Raw genomic sequence first — 19,990 nt, 5'->3', positions numbered from 1 at the left:
TTATTTTTATTTTTTAATTTTATTTATAAATTTTTTATTTATACTTTAGCTATTAAGTGAATCACAGCCTTCAGTCATTTTAAGTCACTGGTTCTAATCTCATGGGCCATTGAAGGTACTATGTATAATTTGATCTGAGTTTCTTAATTCTTTTAAAATGTTTAAGTTACGTGTCATATTTTGTTTTGTTTTAAACAATGCCATAAAGCTTTCATAGTCTGGGTAAAATAGTCTACCTTCTATGATTCTTGTATCTTATGTTTTTATTCTTTTTGGTAGTCTGTTGTTTTAAATTGTTATACTAACGTTGACTCTTAATTTCTTTTCTACAGCCTGGATTTGTGGTATCATTTCTATCACTGTCATTAGCCTGCTTTCCTTGCTAGGCGTGATCTTGGTTCCTATCATTAACCAAGGATGCTTCAAATTTCTTCTTACATTCCTTGTTGCGTTAGCTGTAGGAACAATGAGTGGAGACGCCCTTCTTCATCTACTGCCCCATGTAAGAAATGTTTTTAATCTTTTTAAAAATTTAAAATAAAATATTTAAACTTTCAAAGGTCCTTCATTAGCAAGCTATAGCACAGTAATCTGGTATTTGTATTGTTTCATTTGATTATAGGATGAAGTATTTTTTCTCTGTTTTCAGAGTTTTAATAGCAATATTTTTTAAATAAATTGAATCATTAGGTCAACTTTGCTTTCAGTAGTCTTTATAAAAATCTCTTTGAATTAAAATTTGCGATATCAGTAGCAGTGAGTGGTCTTTTTAAATCTGTGTAGCATATCAGGTAAGCGTTTAAGAGAAATACAAAAGATGTTGTAATGATTATGTCTATAGCTGGTATGCCATCAGCATCTTTGAGCAGGAGTAGGCAGATACACTCAGTGTGCTGTTTTACAGTTAGCTCTTTACACGTGGGGGCATTTATCTTTTCACCTGGCATACCACTCCTTTTCTTCTCTTTGGGGACACTTCTGATTAATTACATGATCACAAACCCATATTCCTAGTACCATGCTTATCAACCTTTTTACAAGTTGCTCTCTATAACCTATCAATAGTTAGGTAGATAACTGTCTACTACCAGCTAAGAGTATTTAATTAACTCTTGCTATTATTACTTCAAATTATGAAAACAATGGGAATTTTTCTTTTCCAAATATAAAATTGAAGTATTGAGTATTTTCCTTCTAAAGAATGTGGGAGACAGGATTGTATTTGTGTTGTTGTGTATATCGCCTCTCTTGTGCACTCTTGGTTGAGAATTCCAGATTTACTATCTACAGCAATGTGTGGCATTGCTTTTTTTTTTTAATTAATAAATGGGTTAATGAATCTTAAGCCTGCGAATATGAGTTTTCTTGTTTCACCATTTCTACTAGCCATCAAGAATAACAATAGTTTCCTTTAGAACTGGGCCTAGTAAGAGTTACTGAAGTGAGAACAGTATTTAAGTGCTATTTAACTTGTTTTTGTGTTAAAAAGGGTTAACTAAACCTAGCTGTTACCTTTTTGAGTGGTCTGATATCCTCTGAGAGGTTTAGGTATCTCTTTGGTTGACCACTAGTTAACAGGAAAAGAATACAAATAAATTTTAGAATGAAGAAAGATACTTAAGTGCAGTTATCTAACTTATGTTCTATAAGATTACTATTGTGATACTTGTACATTTCATAATGTTGAAACGTAACTTTTTCTATACATACATTTATGATTGCTAAAGCTTTAAAATACAGAAAATTGCGTATTTAAGGATACCCTCTTGCTGACTTTCCACAGTATATGCAGAGATAGTGACCTTATTACCTCTGAAATTATGAGAAGAAATTTATGAAATAATCTGTACAACAACTCCCCCTGACATAAGTTGACCTATATAACAAACCTGTACTTTTACCCCTGAACTTAAAATAAAAGTTAAAAGAAAAAAATATGTAACAATCAGTTTAAGACAGAATTAGATTACACGGAATCACAAGTGACTGCTGGTGAATTAGTTTGTGTGTTTTGTTTTATTTTTACTAAATATTTGGCATGTAAGTAAATCGTGTTCACTTCAATTTACAAAGAACCCGTCACTCCCTGTTATTACTTCTGGCTTGATTCTCTAACTATAGTATGCATCTTATTATTATATTCATTTGAGTTGGTGGTCTTTGAGTTACTATAAAATGTAGTAGTATTCTGGACAACTGAGAAAAGCAAATTAAATGGAAGACTAAGTGAGATAATACCTAGGGGAGCACTTTAAAACTTGAAAGGTATTTTTTCTGTGTTGTTTAGGAGATTATAATTTCAAAATTTTAAATAGCATTTCAATTACCTGTTTATAAGTTTTATTTGTTTTTATTAATAGTCTCAGGGTGGACATGATCACAGTCACCAACACGCACATGGGCATGGACATTCTCATGGACATGAATCGAAGAAGTTTTTGGAAGAATATGATGCTGTATTGAAAGGACTTGTTGCTCTAGGAGGCATTTACTTGCTATTTATCATTGAACACTGCATTAGAATGTTTAAGCACTACAAACAACAAAGAGTAAGTATTTTTTATTTATTTCATTTTATACCATAAAACTCAAAGCAGGCCGGACGCAGTGGCTCAAGCCTGTAATCCCAGCACTTTGGGAGGCCGAGACGGGTGGATCACGAGGTCAGGAGTTCGAGACCATCCTGGCTAACATGGTGAAACCCCATCTCTACTAAAATACAAAAAAATCTAGCCGGGCGAGGTGGCGGGCGCCTGTAGTCCCAGCTACTCAGGAGGCTGAGGCAGGAGAATGGCGTAAACCCGGGAGGCGGAGCTTGCAGTGAGCTGAGATCCGGCCACTGCACTCCAGCCTGGGCGACAGAGCAAGACTCCGTCTCAACAACAACAACAACAACAACAACAACAAAACACTCAAAGCAAAAATTATCCTTTTCTGGGTATATGCTTTCCTTAATTATGATGTTGGTGTCAGTTTTGTAATAGCTAATCTTTAGAGTAAAAAGCTGACTTTGATTTTTTAAAATTAAACATATGGTGGTTGTTATTTGTTTTTTTTGAGACAGAGTCTCCCTCTGTCATCCAGGTCATGGCTCACTGTAACCTAGACCTCCTGGGCTCAGGTGATCCTTTTGCCCCAGCCTCCCGAGTAGCTGGGACCATAGGCACGTGCCACCATGCCCAGCTAACTTTTATGTGTGTATGTATGTATGTGTGTATTTATTTATTTTGAGACAGATTCTCGCGCTGTTGCCTAGGCTAGAATGCAGTGACATGATCTCCACTCACAGCAACCTCCACCTCTTAGGTTCAAGCAATTCTTGTGCCTTGACCTCCTGAGTGGGTAGGACCACAGCTGCACACCACCATGCCTGGCAAGTTTTTGTGTTTTTGGTGGAGACGGGGTTTTGCCATGTTGGCCAGGGTGGTCTCAAATTCCTGGCTTCAAGTGATCCACCTGCCTTAGCCTACCAAACTGCTGGGATTACAGATGTGAGCCACCACACCTGGTGCCCTCTATTAAAAATTATTTGTAGAGACAGAGTTCTCAGTAAGTTGCCAGGCTGGTCTTGAACTCCTGGGTTCAAGTTCAAAGAGTTGGGATTACAGGCATGAGGCACCACACCTGACATGACTTTGATCTTTGCCATTTTTTGTTATTATACATTTATTTTGGCACTTATAATCAAGATACAGCAGTCTCAGTTTCAGTTATTTTGTGTTACATCATACCTAATTGACTTAAATAGGATGGAAAAAGATATTTTCCAATTATGTTTATTATAAAAATGCAAAATTATGTAAAGAGAAGCAAGTTTCATCAGTCTTCTTAGGTAATATTTTTAATCATAAGTGACTTTTATTGTAGTATTTTTTAATGAAAATGTTTTCACACAATACATTTCTTTATCAGAAGTGCCTCACCAATGATGGTACTGGAGGTAAGAGGTCAGATTAAAGGGGCTTTGTAGGAAGAAAATAAAATGAAATGATGGAAATGGTGACTCTTCAAGAATGATGCACCGCTTTGGAGATGATGCTTGATGCTTGGTTGAACTGTTGCTTAAATACTCTTGATTGTGATGCAGCTGTTTCACCTCACATTTATGAGAATAAGACAAATATCTAAGAAGAATTATCCTCCAAGAAAGTAAACTCAGGGCTGCTGCCATTCACTATGATTTATAATCCTCCCTATTCTCTTCAGTTCACATCTGCTTTTAAAGCTGTGTCCTGAATACATCTCACTAACATGTTTGTGATACTAACACTGATTATCTTCAGTGTATTCTGTTTAAGTAAAGCTTTCCACAAAAAAAAGAATTGGAAAATTCATTTTGTTAGTTAATTCCAGGTATCTTTTTTGGGATGGTCAAGATCTTAAAGATGTGCAGTCTACCCTTAAGATACAATTTTATGCTATTTTTGTTTCTGTTTTGTTTGCATATGTATGTGTTTTGTATATATTCCTTTCATGGTTTGGAACAGATCTCTGAACTGCGATTCATGGGAGTGATTCTGGTTTACATAAAACTTATTTGTGTGACTGTGACTCATTCCTCATGATTTCCAGTAGTTATCTAAATCATGAGAAAGAAATCTTACTTCTCATCTGTATTTTCGTATCTTATTTCAAATTGTATATTTTAGTTATATTTAGTCAGGACATCATCACATTTGTTTGCCTCCAAAGGAGAGGTGATTAAGATAGTGAGCCTAGAAAAGAAGAATGATAAAAGGAACTGGGAAAGTTCAACTTAGAGAAAAGTAAAAGAGAGCTAACAGTATTTAGATTTGAAGGGGCTTGTGGAAGGTGAAGTAATTAATTCTGATGGACAAGTAGAGAATAAAATGTGGTGGGAGGGATGCCAACACAGAAGGGGCTGGAGGGAAACAAGAGTTGGCTAAGTAGATAACTGCAGAATAATTTGAAAGAGGTAGTGAGGCTTGAACGAGGGTCATGGCAGAAGAAATGGGAGGGGGGTGGAAAAGATGATTAAGGGAATTATTTAGATGAGAGAATCAAGAAGACTTCCTAGTTGATTAGATGTAAGACATACAAGTATTTAAAAGTTCATCACTACAATAAATTAGATACTGCAAAGTTTGTAAAGAAGTTTTAGAATTGCCAATTGAGCATCTCTAATGTGACAATCTAAGACCTGAAATGCTCCAGTGAGCATTCCCTTTAACCGTCACGTCAGTACTCAAGTTTCAGATTTTGGAACATTTCAGATTTCAGATAAACAAGTTTTTTGTTTTTTATAATTTGATCTTTTTAATCTCATTTTGAACCTAAAGTTACCAGTACTTATACATTTGTTTTTGCAAAGAAAACTGATATAAGAATGAAGTCACCAAACCATGACAGCTTTTTTGTAAATTTGAATTTGTAGGAAGTAAAACATTGAAAGGAACACCTTGGATATAGGGAGTGTACTCTAAATATTCAGTAGTATGGAATTCTCAACTATATCAGAGAAGGGAATCTGGCCCGATAAGTCAGGGCATCTGCTTTATGGTACATAGGACAATAAGTAACCTAAGATGAAAAGGTTATGGCATTCTTTTGAAGAAAGGAATTAGTGATATTTGAGTAGAATAGATATTTGACAGTCTGTGCAGAATAATCAACTGTTTCAGCTTTCAAACCACAAGTTAAATAATACACTAGATGTTGAGTTGTTTCAGCAAGTTGGGGACCTTGAGGGTCATGATTTGCAAGCTTCTAAGAAAGTGGACAATCAGAACCAAAGCAGTTAAACAAAATCTCAGCTGGTGTTTTCATTTTCTTTAATTTCTATATCCTTCTCGTTGATTTTTGTACTATTGTTGGCTCCTTCTTCCTTTTTTTCCCCTTAACTCATGGTTGCCATTCTTTTTCTTCTCTTTAGGACTTGTCCATATCATTTTCCTGTGAATGTCTTAACTTTTCTCAGTTCTATTGGCTTAGTGGCTTACATTAACCATTACTTCTCTTATTCTCTGTGCCAGGATTCAAATGGGGAGTTCCACTCTACTTGCCATTTGCTAGAGTCATTAACACTATTACATTAAAATTCGGCAGCCCACTGGATTAGGATGAGCAGGGCTGAAAAGTCCAAGAATACTTCACTCCCTGTCTGCACCTTAGTGCTTCTCCACATGGCTTCTCTTCCTAGGAGAGACCAGTCTTCTTCATAGGATAGTGGCTGGCTTCCCTGAGCAAAAGCAAAAGCTTCCAGATCTCTATAAAGCTAGCTCTGGATGTAGCACAGCGTCATTTCTCCTGCATTCTATTGATCAAAACAAGTCAAAAGGCTAGCCAGAATTCCAGGGCAGGGGGGTAGATTCCAGGTCCTCATAGGTGGAGCAGAATGCTCCTACAGGGAGGGAGGAAATTGATAGTGGCCATCTTTAAGATTACCTCATGCTTTACTAGCCATGCAAGCTTACTTATGCAGCAGTTAGAAGACTTAAACATCTGAAACATAATTAATAGCCTATAAACAAAACCAACAAGAAGAAAATACCATGCCAGTCAATAAGCATCTCCCAGAGAAAACTTTTATTTCAACACTGTTATAGAGTAATTATTTGCTTTCTTAAATTAACATACATTAGAAGCAGAAATTTAAGTTGGAAGAGTTGTTAGTGGTAGTTACATTGATAAACGAAGAAAGCAGTGAAGGCCAGACTGTGAAGACATACGATAAGAAAAATGTAAACCTAAACAATGAAGTACAATAAGTAATATTTGTAACTAATTAAGGACAGATTAAATTATGTTCTCCATCTAATTCCAAGGTGGTAAGAAAGGATGCTTGTCTTTACTGTAAGACTACTAAGAGTCACTTACTGTGATAGATCCTTTCATACATCACCTCATTTAATCCTCGTAAGAATGTTATTTTTATTTTTACAGATGAGTATTCTTATATTCAGTAAATTTAACAAACTTGCCCAAGTGTCAGATGGAAACTACAAACTTAAGATGCTCACTCAAATTTGACTCTCTTCTTTATGTCACATTCAGGGAAATATAGATTGCATTAAATATGAACGAAATTCAAATGAATAAGCTTTAGTTTTTTGGAACTTTCTGTTACCTTACACTTTTGGATAAGAGAGATTTTACACATATTATACATATTTCATTTGTTGCATCTAATAATTCAGTACTGTGTGTGCTCTCTTCTTAACTTCAAAGGAGATGAATGGAACCTCTTAGTTGAATGTTTAAAAAAATACAAATTTAGTTGGATTTTTCATCTGTGGATTGCTTTACTCCCAGAAAATTTTTTTTCACTCCCCTTTAAAATAATTTACATACAAAGTTAAGACCATTTTTACCTTTAGGTGTTAATGAGTCAATACTGTTGCTAATTGTGTCCTTGCATTTTATACTAATATCAGATACTTTTTTTTTTTTTTAGGGAAAACAGAAATGGTTTATGAAACAGAACACAGAAGAATCAACTATTGGAAGAAAGCTTTCAGATCACAAGTTAAACAATACACCAGATTCTGACTGGCTTCAACTCAAGCCCCTTGCCGGTAGACAGCAATTCTGACTCAAGACAAACTTTTTTCTTTTTCTTTTTTCATTCAAATTTACATTTAATTTGTATTTACATTCATTCAATCTGAAATTAAATAATACAGTAAACTAAATACAAGATGAAAAGCAGAAAAGGTGTTACCCTCATAGCACTCCTAAAAAGGCAGATGAATAATTTATTTACCGATAGATGCAAAGCCAACTTGGGATAGGAGAAACAATAGTTTTAAGAGCAAACACATAGATGAACCCATCTGTCAGATGTTATTCTAGATAATCCACTGAGATAATACTTGTGCTATAATGATAAGAATTACACAAGAAAAAGTACTGTATTAATCAGCAACAGACCACAGGTTATGTGTAACAAAGATTTTTGAGATGGAGTCTCACTCTGTCGCCCAGGCTGGAGTGCAGTAGCGCCATCTCGGCTCACTGCAAGCTCTGCCTCCCATGTTCACCCATTCTCCTGCCTCAGCCTCCTGAGTAGCTTGGGAGTACAGGCGCCCACCACCACGCCTGGCTATTTTTTTTTTTTTTTTTTTTTTTTTTTTTTTTTTTTTTTTTTTTTTTTTGTAGTTTTAGTAGCGACAGGGTTTCACTGTGTTAGCCAAGATGGTCTCGATCTCCTGACCTCGCAATCCACTCGCCTCGGCCTCCCAGAGTGCTGGGATTACAGGAGTGAGCCACCGCGCCCGGCCGACAAATACTTTTATGATAGTTTGTCTAGCTTGCTAGTGTCTCCTCCTGTGAAAAAAGGTAGATGTTTGGACATTGATGTTTTTGAGAAATTAACCATTTTCGAAACTTCAAAATCTGTTCATCAATTCAACATTTCTTATGGGAATAATCAGATCTAGCCCTTGTAAGCTAGGAGCCATATGATTAAATATTCAAAATAGGTCCTGTATTAAATATGTGATCCAAGGCTCAGAATATTAATACTATCTAAGATGCATCTTGTTTATAATCATTTATTACCTGTGGTAAAGAATGTTGAATTTATGGAGTATCATAGATGCATTCTTTACCCCTCCCCCTCAAATTATCTTCTGTCTCAAAAAATAGTATGGAAAATCCCTCTTGAAGGATTCAAATTAGTTAAAACCATAGAGGGGAAAACAACAAAATTTTCCTAAAAATCTGTTTCAAGTTCAGTATTTAATACTTTACATTAATAATCACTGCTGGTTTATAAATCCCAATTTAGTTATTCTGTAATGCTACAAACTTTATAATCAAATTAGTAAACTTCAGTGATTATATTTTAATTAAAAAACAGCATATGTAAAATAAAAATGTATCCTATAATAACTGATTTTAAAGAAAATAATCAAGTGATGAAAAAAGCACTTAATCTCTTTCGTATACTTACCTGGTTTAATCATAAAGAACTCTCTTAGAAACTCAAGACTAGTGGCTGGGTGCAGTGGCTAACGCCTGTAATCCCAGCACTTTGGGAGGCCGAGGTGGGCAGATGAAGAGGTCAGGAGTTCAAGACCAGTCTGACCAATATGGTGAAACCCTGTCTCTACTAAAAATACAAAAATTAGCTGGGTGTGGTGGTATGCACCTGTAGTCCCAGTTACTCAGATGGCTGAGGCAGGAGAACCGCTGGAACCTGGGAGGCGGAGGTTGCAATGAGCCAAGATCACACCATTGCACTCCAGCCTGAGTGACAGAGTGAGACTCCGTCTCAAAAAAAAGAAAAAAAAAAAGAAACTCAAGACCAGTAATATTGGCATCATCTTTTAAACTAGGATTGAATTTTTACAAATAAATATAAATAAGCAATATTGCATAGGTGTGTGCTTTCTGTGACACTAATGTGACACTTGACATGTTTTCACAGTCATAGTAGGGATATCCATTTATGAAATACAAGTTTTCAATAAACTTCCCACAGCATGGGAAATAAATTTCACTTAATAAATGGGAAGTCAGAAAAATTGATGTATTTGTGTGGCTGGCAGGCATGCAGTTAATGCTTTTTATGCAGAAAAGTTGCAGTGTTTGCCACTATTGCTGGCAGTGCTAATTATGAAAACAGTTTAACTGGGGTGGTTATACCAGCCAGTCACAGTGTGCATGTTACTAGTAAATAGGACTGAGGAGGAATATTTTGGTAAATTTCACTGGAATTTGGTCAGGCAGTCAACACTACAGTTAGTAAATACATTTGAAAACAAGTGTCAGAGTATCACAAGCCATTTACTGTCTGAAAGAATGCCTGTACATACCAGCATAGCTTTTTGGGTTCTGGCTTTTCAGACATCACAAATTGTCAGAGAACAAGGATCTGCACTTTAAGTACAATTCTGCTCTTTATCATTATTGTAGCTTCTAATTTACCAGCTACAGTTAATAAAGTTCTCAGTAGGCTGCTGCAATAAGGGAGGAGGGGTCTAGAGGGAGTGATTTTTTTTTTTTAAAGAGGCTTTCTATCCGAAGATGAACTTTTATCGAACTTTTATCTTCATGCTTTCCAATTTTTCTCCTCACTTTACCTGCTTTTGATTTCAGTTCCCTCCCACTGAGCTTATCCGGAGCATCTTTTGAATCTCCCGCCAAACCCAATTTCTTCTTTGTGTGTGTTTGTTTTGTTTTGCTTATTTTTTTATTGGACTCCAGTCCAATAAAAAAATTTTTTTTCTATTAGAATGGCTTCTAAATAATTTTAGGGAAATATATTTATTTAAGAATTCTAGGCCAGGCACGGTGGCTCAAGCCTGTAATCCCAGCACTTTGGAGGGCCGAGACGGGCGGGATCACGACGGGTCTCAGGGGGATCAAGACCATCCTGGGGCTAACACGGTGAAACCCCGTCCCACTAAAAAAAAAAAAAAATACAAAAATCTAGCCGGGGCCGAGCGGTGGTGGGGCGGGCTGAGTCCCAGCTACTCGGGCCCGAGCAGGAGCAATGGCGTAAACCCGGGAGGCTGAAGCCTTGCAGTGAGCCTTGAGACTCTGGCCACTTGCACTCCAGCCCGGAGCGACAGGAGTGAGACTCCAATTCTCAAAAAAAAAAAAAAAAAGAATTCTAAAAAACATTCATTTAAGAAATGTTCATTGCACTGCTATTTTGTCTAGGTTTAAATTAGCAAATATCTATGCATTTAAATGTTGATAAAGCATATCCTTTGCTGTAAATACAGGAACTGATGACTCGGTTGTTTCTGAAGATCGACTGAATGAAACTGAACTGACAGATTTAGAAGGCCAACAAGAATCCCCTCCTAAAAATTACCTTTGTATAGAAGAGGAGAAAATCATAGACCATTCTCACAGTGATGGATTACATACCATTCATGAGCATGATCTCCATGCTGCTGCACATAACCACCATGGCGAGAACAAAACTGTACTGAGGAAGCATAATCACCAGTGGCACCACAAGCATTCTCATCATTCCCATGGTCCCTGTCATTCTGGATCCGATCTGAAAGAAACAGGAATAGCTAATATAGCCTGGATGGTGATCATGGGGGACGGCATCCACAACTTCAGTGATGGGCTCGCAATTGGTAAAGTGGACTGGAAACCACTGTCTGTTCTAATTTATGGGTTATAATATGTATGATTAAATTTGGCTGGAGCTTAACAAATATACTGTTATGTATCTCTCTGGTCAGTTGATCTTCCCAAAGGCTACAGTCTTGTGTTCAGTTGTTACATTTGGAGGTGTAAGGGTATAATTTAGTGGGGTTTTTTTGAACATGTAAACAAATGTCTGTAGTATATTTTTTTAATAACTTGATTTCTCAAAGTACAGTTAACCATATTGAAAAAGCTGCTTGACATTATATTTTCAAATGCATTTACATGTCCCTGAAAGAGAACAGTTTAATTTCAATCTTAGGTTTAATAAATTTTCCGTATCTTTGAAAAGGCAAAAAAAAAAAAATTTTACAACATTGAAAATCCATTGTACTAAATTCAAATATATTAGTATCTGGCTAAAGTAAACTGATATTACCAGTTAAAGAGAACATTAAGTGTGATCAATGTATTATTTTCTTTGAGATCCAGACTCTGTTAGCACCCAGAAGTAGGCTTTGGTTTCTTTCAGAAAGCAGAGACAATGTTTTTGAATCTACAGTAACTGTTTTTTTTTTTTTTTTTTTTTTTAAATAGAGACAGAGTCTAGCTATGCTTCCCAGGCTAGTCTTGAACTCCTGACCTCAAACAATCCTTCTGCCTCAGCCTCCCAAAGTGCTAGGATTACAGGCATGAGCCACCATGTTCAGCCTATAGTAGCTATTAATACTAAAGAATAAATAATTCTGCTTATAGACCTAAATGCATTTATATGTCTGACCTCAGTCCTCAACACTACCAGACAAGTAATACTTTGTGCCATTTATTTTCTAGGTCTAGAAAGGTTTTGATAAGGATATTAGCCATTTAAATCCTCATAAAGATCAATGTGAGAGAGCAAGTATAATCTTAGACTTGTAAGACTTAAAGTTGACCATCAAACTACTACTTTGAAGCTCGGAAAATTGTTACTATCCCTGAGATATTAGTGAGTTGGAAGGCTACAAAAATAGAGAATTAAATTCAATATGGAATATTGCTTTTATTGAATAGCTATTTCTCTAGTTGTCACATACCTATTATACCCCACTATATGTTCAAAAACTATAGTGTGTAAGATAAGTGAGTCACTCATATATTAAGAAATTAATTTAGATAGGCAAAGGAAACTGCATCTGTCATTAATGAAAATGTGAAGAGTTAAGATCAGCAAAGCGCACTTGTTTTTTTTCTTATCTTCCTCAGGTGCAGCTTTCAGTGCTGGATTGACAGGAGGAATCAGTACTTCTATAGCCGTCTTCTGTCATGAACTGCCACATGAATTAGGTAATATAACCTTAAAAATTTTACCAGATTTCATCAAATGTAAGACTTACTTAATTGTAATTGCATTCAAATTTCAGAGATGTTCAAGCATAAAAAATGGCTGATGGCAACTATAGTGTCACTAATTGTAAGATATTTCATGATGTTAAAATATGAAAAAAATGCTTCTTAAGATTGATGAAATGTTCATTTCTGTGTGGTTTCCTTTGCATTCAATAACATAGTTATGCTGTTATGATGAAGATTATAGATTATGACTTGTTCACTAAGTATAACTTTTAAAAAGAAGTATTTCTTAATTTAAATGCCACATTTTGCTGTTAATCTACTTTTATTTCATATACCATGTAGACTATATTTTTAAAAGAATCAGGATAAAGTTTGCAATTACATAATTGAAAGTTTTCCTAGATGTACCTAAGGCAGTCTTTCTTCATAAATAATGGAAAGTTATTATTGATGTTCAAAAAAGTTACCTGGATGGTTATTAAAGACAAGGTTGCGTTCTTAACTCTGTTACTAACCAGCACTGAGGTTTTAGAGTAATCATTTATTTCCAAAGCTCTTATTTTATCTATGAAGTAAGAAGGTTGGATGATATCTGTTTTCATTTCATATATTTTAATATTATAATCTTAATACCCAAAAATTTAGTATGTGTTTCTTACATGATTTTGGTAGAATGGAGCTGAATACTCAAAAAATAATCTGTAAAACCTGTATTTTCTTTTTTCATTTTAAAAAATGTTTTCTTCTTTATCGATACACTTTCAACTATAGTAATCATATATATTATGTTGGACTTGATTCTTTTTTTTTCCGAATGCATTTCCCATTTGCCCTTAGAAATGAACGCTAGAAATGAGCTGCACTTTTTTTTTTTAAAGAGAAATGGGTTACATTCTACTCACTTTGATTCCCTCTCCTGATATGTCCCTTATGTTTCTTACCTTATGTTACTTATTATTATGTTTTAAAACTCTCCATCCCGATTACGATGAGTTAATTTAATATGTTGCTTCTGCCCAGTACTCAGAAATGTGCTTTTACCACATTTTACATATTTAGCACCTACTATTGGACACAGCACATGGCCTTTAATTTCCTCCTGTCACAGTAGTGCATTGAACATCTCTAGACTTGGTACCTGTCGACTCCTCTGAGATACATACTCAGAAACAGAATTGACAGGTCTAGGGTATGCATGCTAAAGCAGTATAATTTCCAAACAGCGATACCTGAAAGTTCTTGTTGCCACAACCCTCCCAACACTTGGCATTAACTCACCTTTTTTTTTTTTCTTTGAGACAGAATCTTGCTCTGCTGCCCAAGCTGGAGTGCAGTGGCATGATCTCAACTCACTTCAGCCTCTGTCCCTCGGGTTCGAGCGATTCTCTTGCCTCAGCCTCCCAAGTAGCTGGGACTACAGGCATGCGCCACCATACCTGGCTCATTTTTTTTTTTTTTTTTTTTTTGAGACAGAGTTTTGCTCTTGTTGCCCAGGATGGAGTACAATGGTGTGATCTCGGCTCACCCCAACCTCCGCCTCCCGGGTTCAAGCGATTTTCCTGCCTCAGCCTCCCGAGTAGCTGGGATTATAGGCTTGTGCCACCATGCCTGGCTAATTTTGTATTTTAGTAGAGATGGGGTTTCTCCACGTTGGTCAGGCTGGTCTCGAACTCTCAATCTCGGGTGATCTGCCTGCCTCGGCCTCCCCTTGAGCCACCGCGCCCGGCCGAAAAATCAATAACTTCTTACATAAAGTAGTAAAAATATATTAGTGCATACTTGGTACTAATTCCTTGGGGCTTGATTCTGTATGGTTTCATTTACCTTGCCAACTTCAGACACATAATCTTATCTCTTGTTCATGCCCATTATCCTTTATCCAGACCAAGTTATCACTGCCTTTGTGGTGTTTTGCTTAGACAGTTTCCATAGTCTTTATATCTCTGGTTTTATTCTGTTGTAGTATATCATTGCCAGATATATCTGTTTAAATGTGATGTTTTTATATAATTAAAGTCTTTCAGTAACATTCCTGACATATAAAATAGAGCTGGACTTTATTAGTCACATTTTTTTTCCTCCTGTAACAGGGTCTCCCTCTGTTGCCTAGGCTCTAATGCAGTGGCGTGATCATGGCTCAGTGCAGCCTTGACCTCCTGGGCTCAAATGATCCTCCTACCTCAGTGTCCTGAGTAGTTGGGACTACAGGCGAGCACCACCATGCCCAGCTAATTTTTGTATTTTTGATAGATAGGGTGTTGTCATGTTGCCCAAGCTGGTCTTGAACTCCTGGGCTCAAGTGATCCACCTCCCTCAACCTCCTAAAGTGCTGGAATTACAGGTGTGAGCCACCATGCCCAGCTATGAGTCACACTTTCAATGACCTTCACTTCTCTCTACCTACCTTTTTGGTGTTACCTGCAGTACATCCTGTTACATGTTTTTCATTTCAACTAAACACAATTCACCAAATATGTAGTGTTGGTGCCTGAATCCGTTTCTTTGTTTATACCATTCTCCTACATGGCTGGCCCAAATACTTCTATTCCTAGTTTATCATGTTAAGAACCTTCAACTTTATTACTGTCTTTTACCTCATGCCTTGGATTACTGTTTCCTCTAAATTTTTTTGTTTACTTTCTCGGGGTCCTTTACCCATTTTCTTGTTAGATGCCCTGTTTCTTAAACGGTAGTTTTTTAATGCATAGATACTATGTCTTATACGCTTCTCTATCACATACTGCTGTTAGTCTAACTATCACATACTGCTTTTAGTCTAACTCCACAAATCAAGGCTATCAGTTTTTATATATGAGTAACATGTTGCCTCATATTTAATCTTTCACTTAAAACAAAACCATTTTAGTAATAGACTTGGATAATCATGCATATACCTCCATAATGTACTAGAAAAGCCTCTAACTTTCCTTCCTGTTCATCTACCCACTACCCGATGAATGGACTATCAGGCTACTTCAAGTTTAAATGTGGTTTTATCGAATTGCCCTAACCTTCAAGTATTCACTCAGACACAGAATTGAAAACAAGTTGGAGATTAAGGATGGTGACCTTCTTACCACTTGTTTTTCTGTCTGCAATTTCTCATTGAAGGACTGACACACAAGGGCTGATAACCATGTGTAGGACAAATGCATTACATACATTAATGGCTAGGTAAGCCCTTGATACTCAATGCAGAGCTCTGGTAAAAAACTGGAGCAGAGAACTCTGCTTGGGCCAGGACCCCCTAGTGAGTCATTCAGACCTCAGATGTCTACCTGTTTTATCCCACAAATCAGAGGTTGAGATGTTGCTACTGCTGTGAGAGGAAGTGTCAAGCCAGAGTATACTGAATTTTGCCAGAGGGAAAGGAGTAGGCTTTCAGAAAAATGTGCATTTTTCCTAATGTTAAATTGACGAAAACTGTACCATACTCTAGCTGGATAGGCTACTAGGGAAGAAACAGTGTAAAGAAATGACCCAGCTTCCTCTTCTGGAGGTGACAGAAAGGCCTCTGGTCCTTGTAGTTAAGAAGTGGTCTAGGGATCATAAATAAAGGAAGTAAAAATATGATTGTGGAGCCTAGTTTTTGCCTTAAGGCACAGCAAAGGGCACTTTTGTACAATAGGACCAGGTCAGTGTTCCTACTCTGATCAGATCATCTACTTTTAGTCGGAGAGGAACAAGATGTGGAGAAAGGCATACAAGGTTCTTCCTCAGAACTCCCAAGCACAGGAAAAGTCATTCCTCTGTGGGTTGAGTTAGAAGCACGGCAGATAAAGCCAGGGAGAAGTCCATTCCCCACTTTCTAGGTTAAGATGTTGAAAAGGCAGTATAGTACGTCACATTTCAGGATAATTTATTTGATCTAAAACCTGTTTTGCCCTGTTACATTTTTTATTATGAATTCTTAAAACGATTCTGAGATTTCCATACTAACCTCAGAGCCTTGGAGGAAAAACATGTTTTCAAATTACATTGCAATACACTGGAGACTGACCCTCGGTTGGTCAGTAATTCCAAGTTCTAGTGTTCCATTTCTGAGCAGATTGCTGTTTCTCCAGTGGTATATTCACTGAGACACATAATTGAAAACGAGTTGTTTTGGAGATTAATGATGGTTACCGTCTTACCACTTACCCCTTTTTCTCTCTGCAGTTTCTGCACGTGTGTTTTGTAGTTGTGTTTAGAAATGTGATATGTAAAAACATACCCCTAGAACCATAGAATAACATATAGTTCAGGGAGTTTAAGAGACATGAAGAAATTGAAAGCATTTGAGGAAATAGCAAACTCACATCTCATTTTGTGTTTGCTCTCTGGTGTGGTAATGGGTTAAATTGCCTGAATTATTAAGTCATTACTCTGTTTTCTGTGTTTGCCAAACTTATGTAGCTGAATTTAAGTTACAATACTACTTTGTCTTATCTCTTCACTTTTTTCCACCTTCCTTCAATAAGGAACTGTATAAGCATTTGAAGAATAATTTACATAAAAGCCTGTAGTAGGAGGAGGCCATCTATAGAGGATATAATATTGGGGACCATCCAGGGGGGCAGGAGGAAGACAGCCGCTTCCAGGTTTGAACTTAGGACGGATCAACCACTTGGGTGTCGTCTGCCCTCTCAGAACAGCCCCTGGGTCTTGGACTCCACGAGGGTTTCACAAACTCCTGCCTGAATTCTGAGACTCCACAGAGAGGCTTTTGACTGTGGATGGATACAGAATTCTTCTTGTGGATGTTGGGATATGAGTGGGTCACCTTCCATTTTGACATCTTGGTCTATCACAATTTCCCAAACATTCTTCTTGATGTTGAGTAATGTGTTTCAACTTCAAGGAAATAACATTTTGATAAATAAATATAGCCATGGGGCAAGGGTTAGAAAACTTACCTGTTGGGTACTGGGTACTATTGTGTAGTATACCAGGGTGATCATTCAGTCATACCCCCACACCTCAGCATCACATAATATACCTCTGTAATAATCCTGTACATGTACCTCATGCTTCTAAAATAAAAGTTGAAAAAGAAAAAATATGTAGCCATATTATTAAGACTCAATTAAGAGAGGTTATAGTGTTGCACATTTTTCCTTTCCTCTCAAATTAAGGATTACATAGAAATTTAAAATGAGATTTTCATAATGTGTTAAATTGTCCGTGGGAAATTGAACATTCATTGTATACATTTATGTAGAATTTTAACATGTATACAACCATTATTTAAGACAAGAATAAAGAACCTTAAAATATATACATGTTTTAAAATCTCAATAGTGGATGTTAACAGATGTTAACATCTATAGCATTGGATCTCATTAGTTTAACAGCTTTGGCAGGCACACCTCATTCATTGTGCTAATGATATCCTTTGTCAGCAGGAAGGAAAGAATATTGATTTATCAAAAGATGAATAGATTTGCATGTTTAGTATAAATCCCTGCTGTGAGGATTCCTTTGACTTAGTTTTAAAATGTTTATACAGGTTCTTACTGAGAAGGGAAATGAGGAAAAAGGGAAAAACATGCTGATACCTTTGAGAATTTATAACTTGAGATAAGACTACAACCAAGATAGATTTGAAAATAAAATAATTCACTTGATACAAAGATAATTATACAAAAATCATTTGTGTTGCTATATACTAGCAATCAACAGTTGAAAATTAAAATTTTATAATAGCATCAAAAACATGTAATATTTAGCTTAACTCTAACAATATGTGTAGACCTACAAATCATCAATAAAAGAAACCAAAGGAGACTTCAATGAAGAGCTATACCAGGTTCAGGGACCAGAAGACTATTGTTAAGATGTTAATTTTTTCCTATAGACACAGTGCATTCTCAGTAAAAAATCCAGCAGGCTTTTTTGCAGAGATGAACAAGCTTTTAAAAAATTTTATATGGTCTCTACTAAAAAAAATACAAAAAACTAGCCGGGCGAGGTGGCGGGCGCCTGTAGTCCCAGCTACTCGGGAGGCTGAGGCAGGAGAATGGCGTAAACTCGGGAGACGGAGCTTGCAGTGAGCTGAGATCCGGCCACTGCACTCCAGCCTGGGTGACAGAGCGAGACTCCATCTCAAAAAAAAAAAAAAAAAAAAAAAAAAAATTTATATGGAAAGGGGAAGGAACTTAAATAGCCGTAGAATTTTGGAAAAGGGCAGCCAAGTTGATTTAAGATTTACTATAAAGCCATGGTAATCAAAACAGTTGGAATTGGTGAAAGAGTAGACACATAAATCAGTGGAACAAAGCAAAGAGTCCTCATATATATGGCAGTTTATATTCAACAGAAATACAAAGAAAATTCCATGTTGAAAGAATGGGATAGTATTTTCAACAAATGGCACTGTAACAATTGATCATCTACGTGCAATTAAAAAAAAAATGAAGAAAGAAAAATACCTTTGACCCATATCTCACTATAGAAAAAAAAATAAACTCAAAATAGGTAATCTTAAATGGAGACTCTTAAAAATAGAAGAAAATATAGAATATCTGTGTGTCTTTGGGTTAGGCAAAGTATTCTTAGATACAGCACTAAGAGCTTGCACCATTAAGGAAAACAGTTGTAAAATACACTTCTTACAAATTAAAAACTCTTCACAAAAGACAGTTAACAAAAAGGCAAGCCACAAACTGGGACAAAATATTTGGACAATACATACCTGACAGAAGACTTCAATCACAGGAAAACAAACGGCCCAAGAAAATAAAATAGACAAAAAGACTTGAACAAACGTTTCACTGAAGAAAGTATACAGATGAGATTTCAAATTATGGGCTGGCTAGGATGTGGAACAGCTAGAGCTCCTATACATTGCTGGCGGGGATGCAATTTCTTATAAAATTAGAAATATGCTTAACTGTATGGCCCAGTGACCCCACTTAATAGGTGTCTGGCCAAGAGAAACGAAAACTCATGTTGACACAAAAAGCCTGTTTATGAATGTGTGCAGTGTCTTTCGCCATAATTGCCAAAAACTGTAAACAACCTAAATGTTGTTTGCTGGTGAATGTAGATAAATAAACTGTGGTTCATCTGTGGAATATTACTGAGCAATAAAATAATTTTCTGATATACACAGTAACACGAAATGAGTCTTACATGCATTATCCTAAGTGAACAAAATCTAAACTTGAAAGACTACATACTGTGTGCTTCTATTTAGATGATGTTCTGGTAAAGGCAAAATCATAGGAACAGAAAGCAGATTGTTGTTTGCCTAAGGGCAAGTGGCCTAAAAAAATTTTGGAAGGGTAATTAAACAGTTCTAGAGTTTAATGGTGTTTATGGTTATAGGGTGTATGTGTTTGTCCAAATTCATAGAAGTCTACATTTTTTAAAAATGAAATAATTGAGTAATTATACCACAATTTTTAAAAGTATTAAATGAAAATAGTTTGCCTTGAATCTTGATTAGTTAATTCATGCTGTTTGGTTGTTACTTAGGAAGGAACTAAAACCATCTTGCTATCCAGTAATATTAGAGAAGGCAACAAAGTTGATGTATTTTGTACCCATGACACCGTTGTTCACTGAGTATTAAATAATGCTCATTTTTGAATGCATT

General features: G+C 36.2%; 1 protein-coding gene across 1 annotated transcript in view; it reads left to right on the top strand.

The window, feature by feature from the left end:
- SLC39A10 (solute carrier family 39 member 10) overlaps positions 1-19,990 on the top strand; it is an 86,243-nt gene that overhangs the window by 54,779 nt on the left and 11,474 nt on the right. Inside the window, 5 exon segments of the mRNA XM_017863754.1 lie at positions 333-502; positions 2,361-2,549; positions 7,415-7,535; positions 10,695-11,063; positions 12,322-12,402. Of these exon segments, the coding sequence (XP_017719243.1) occupies positions 333-502; positions 2,361-2,549; positions 7,415-7,535; positions 10,695-11,063; positions 12,322-12,402 (930 nt within the window).

This window comes from Rhinopithecus bieti, unplaced genomic scaffold (genome assembly GCF_001698545.2).
Source record: "Rhinopithecus bieti isolate Rb0 unplaced genomic scaffold, ASM169854v2 scaffold_64265, whole genome shotgun sequence".
In the NCBI taxonomy this organism is placed as follows: domain Eukaryota; kingdom Metazoa; phylum Chordata; class Mammalia; order Primates; family Cercopithecidae; genus Rhinopithecus; species Rhinopithecus bieti.
Note: the sequence above shows the minus strand (reverse complement) of the source record. Positions and strands in the feature narration are given on the sequence as shown.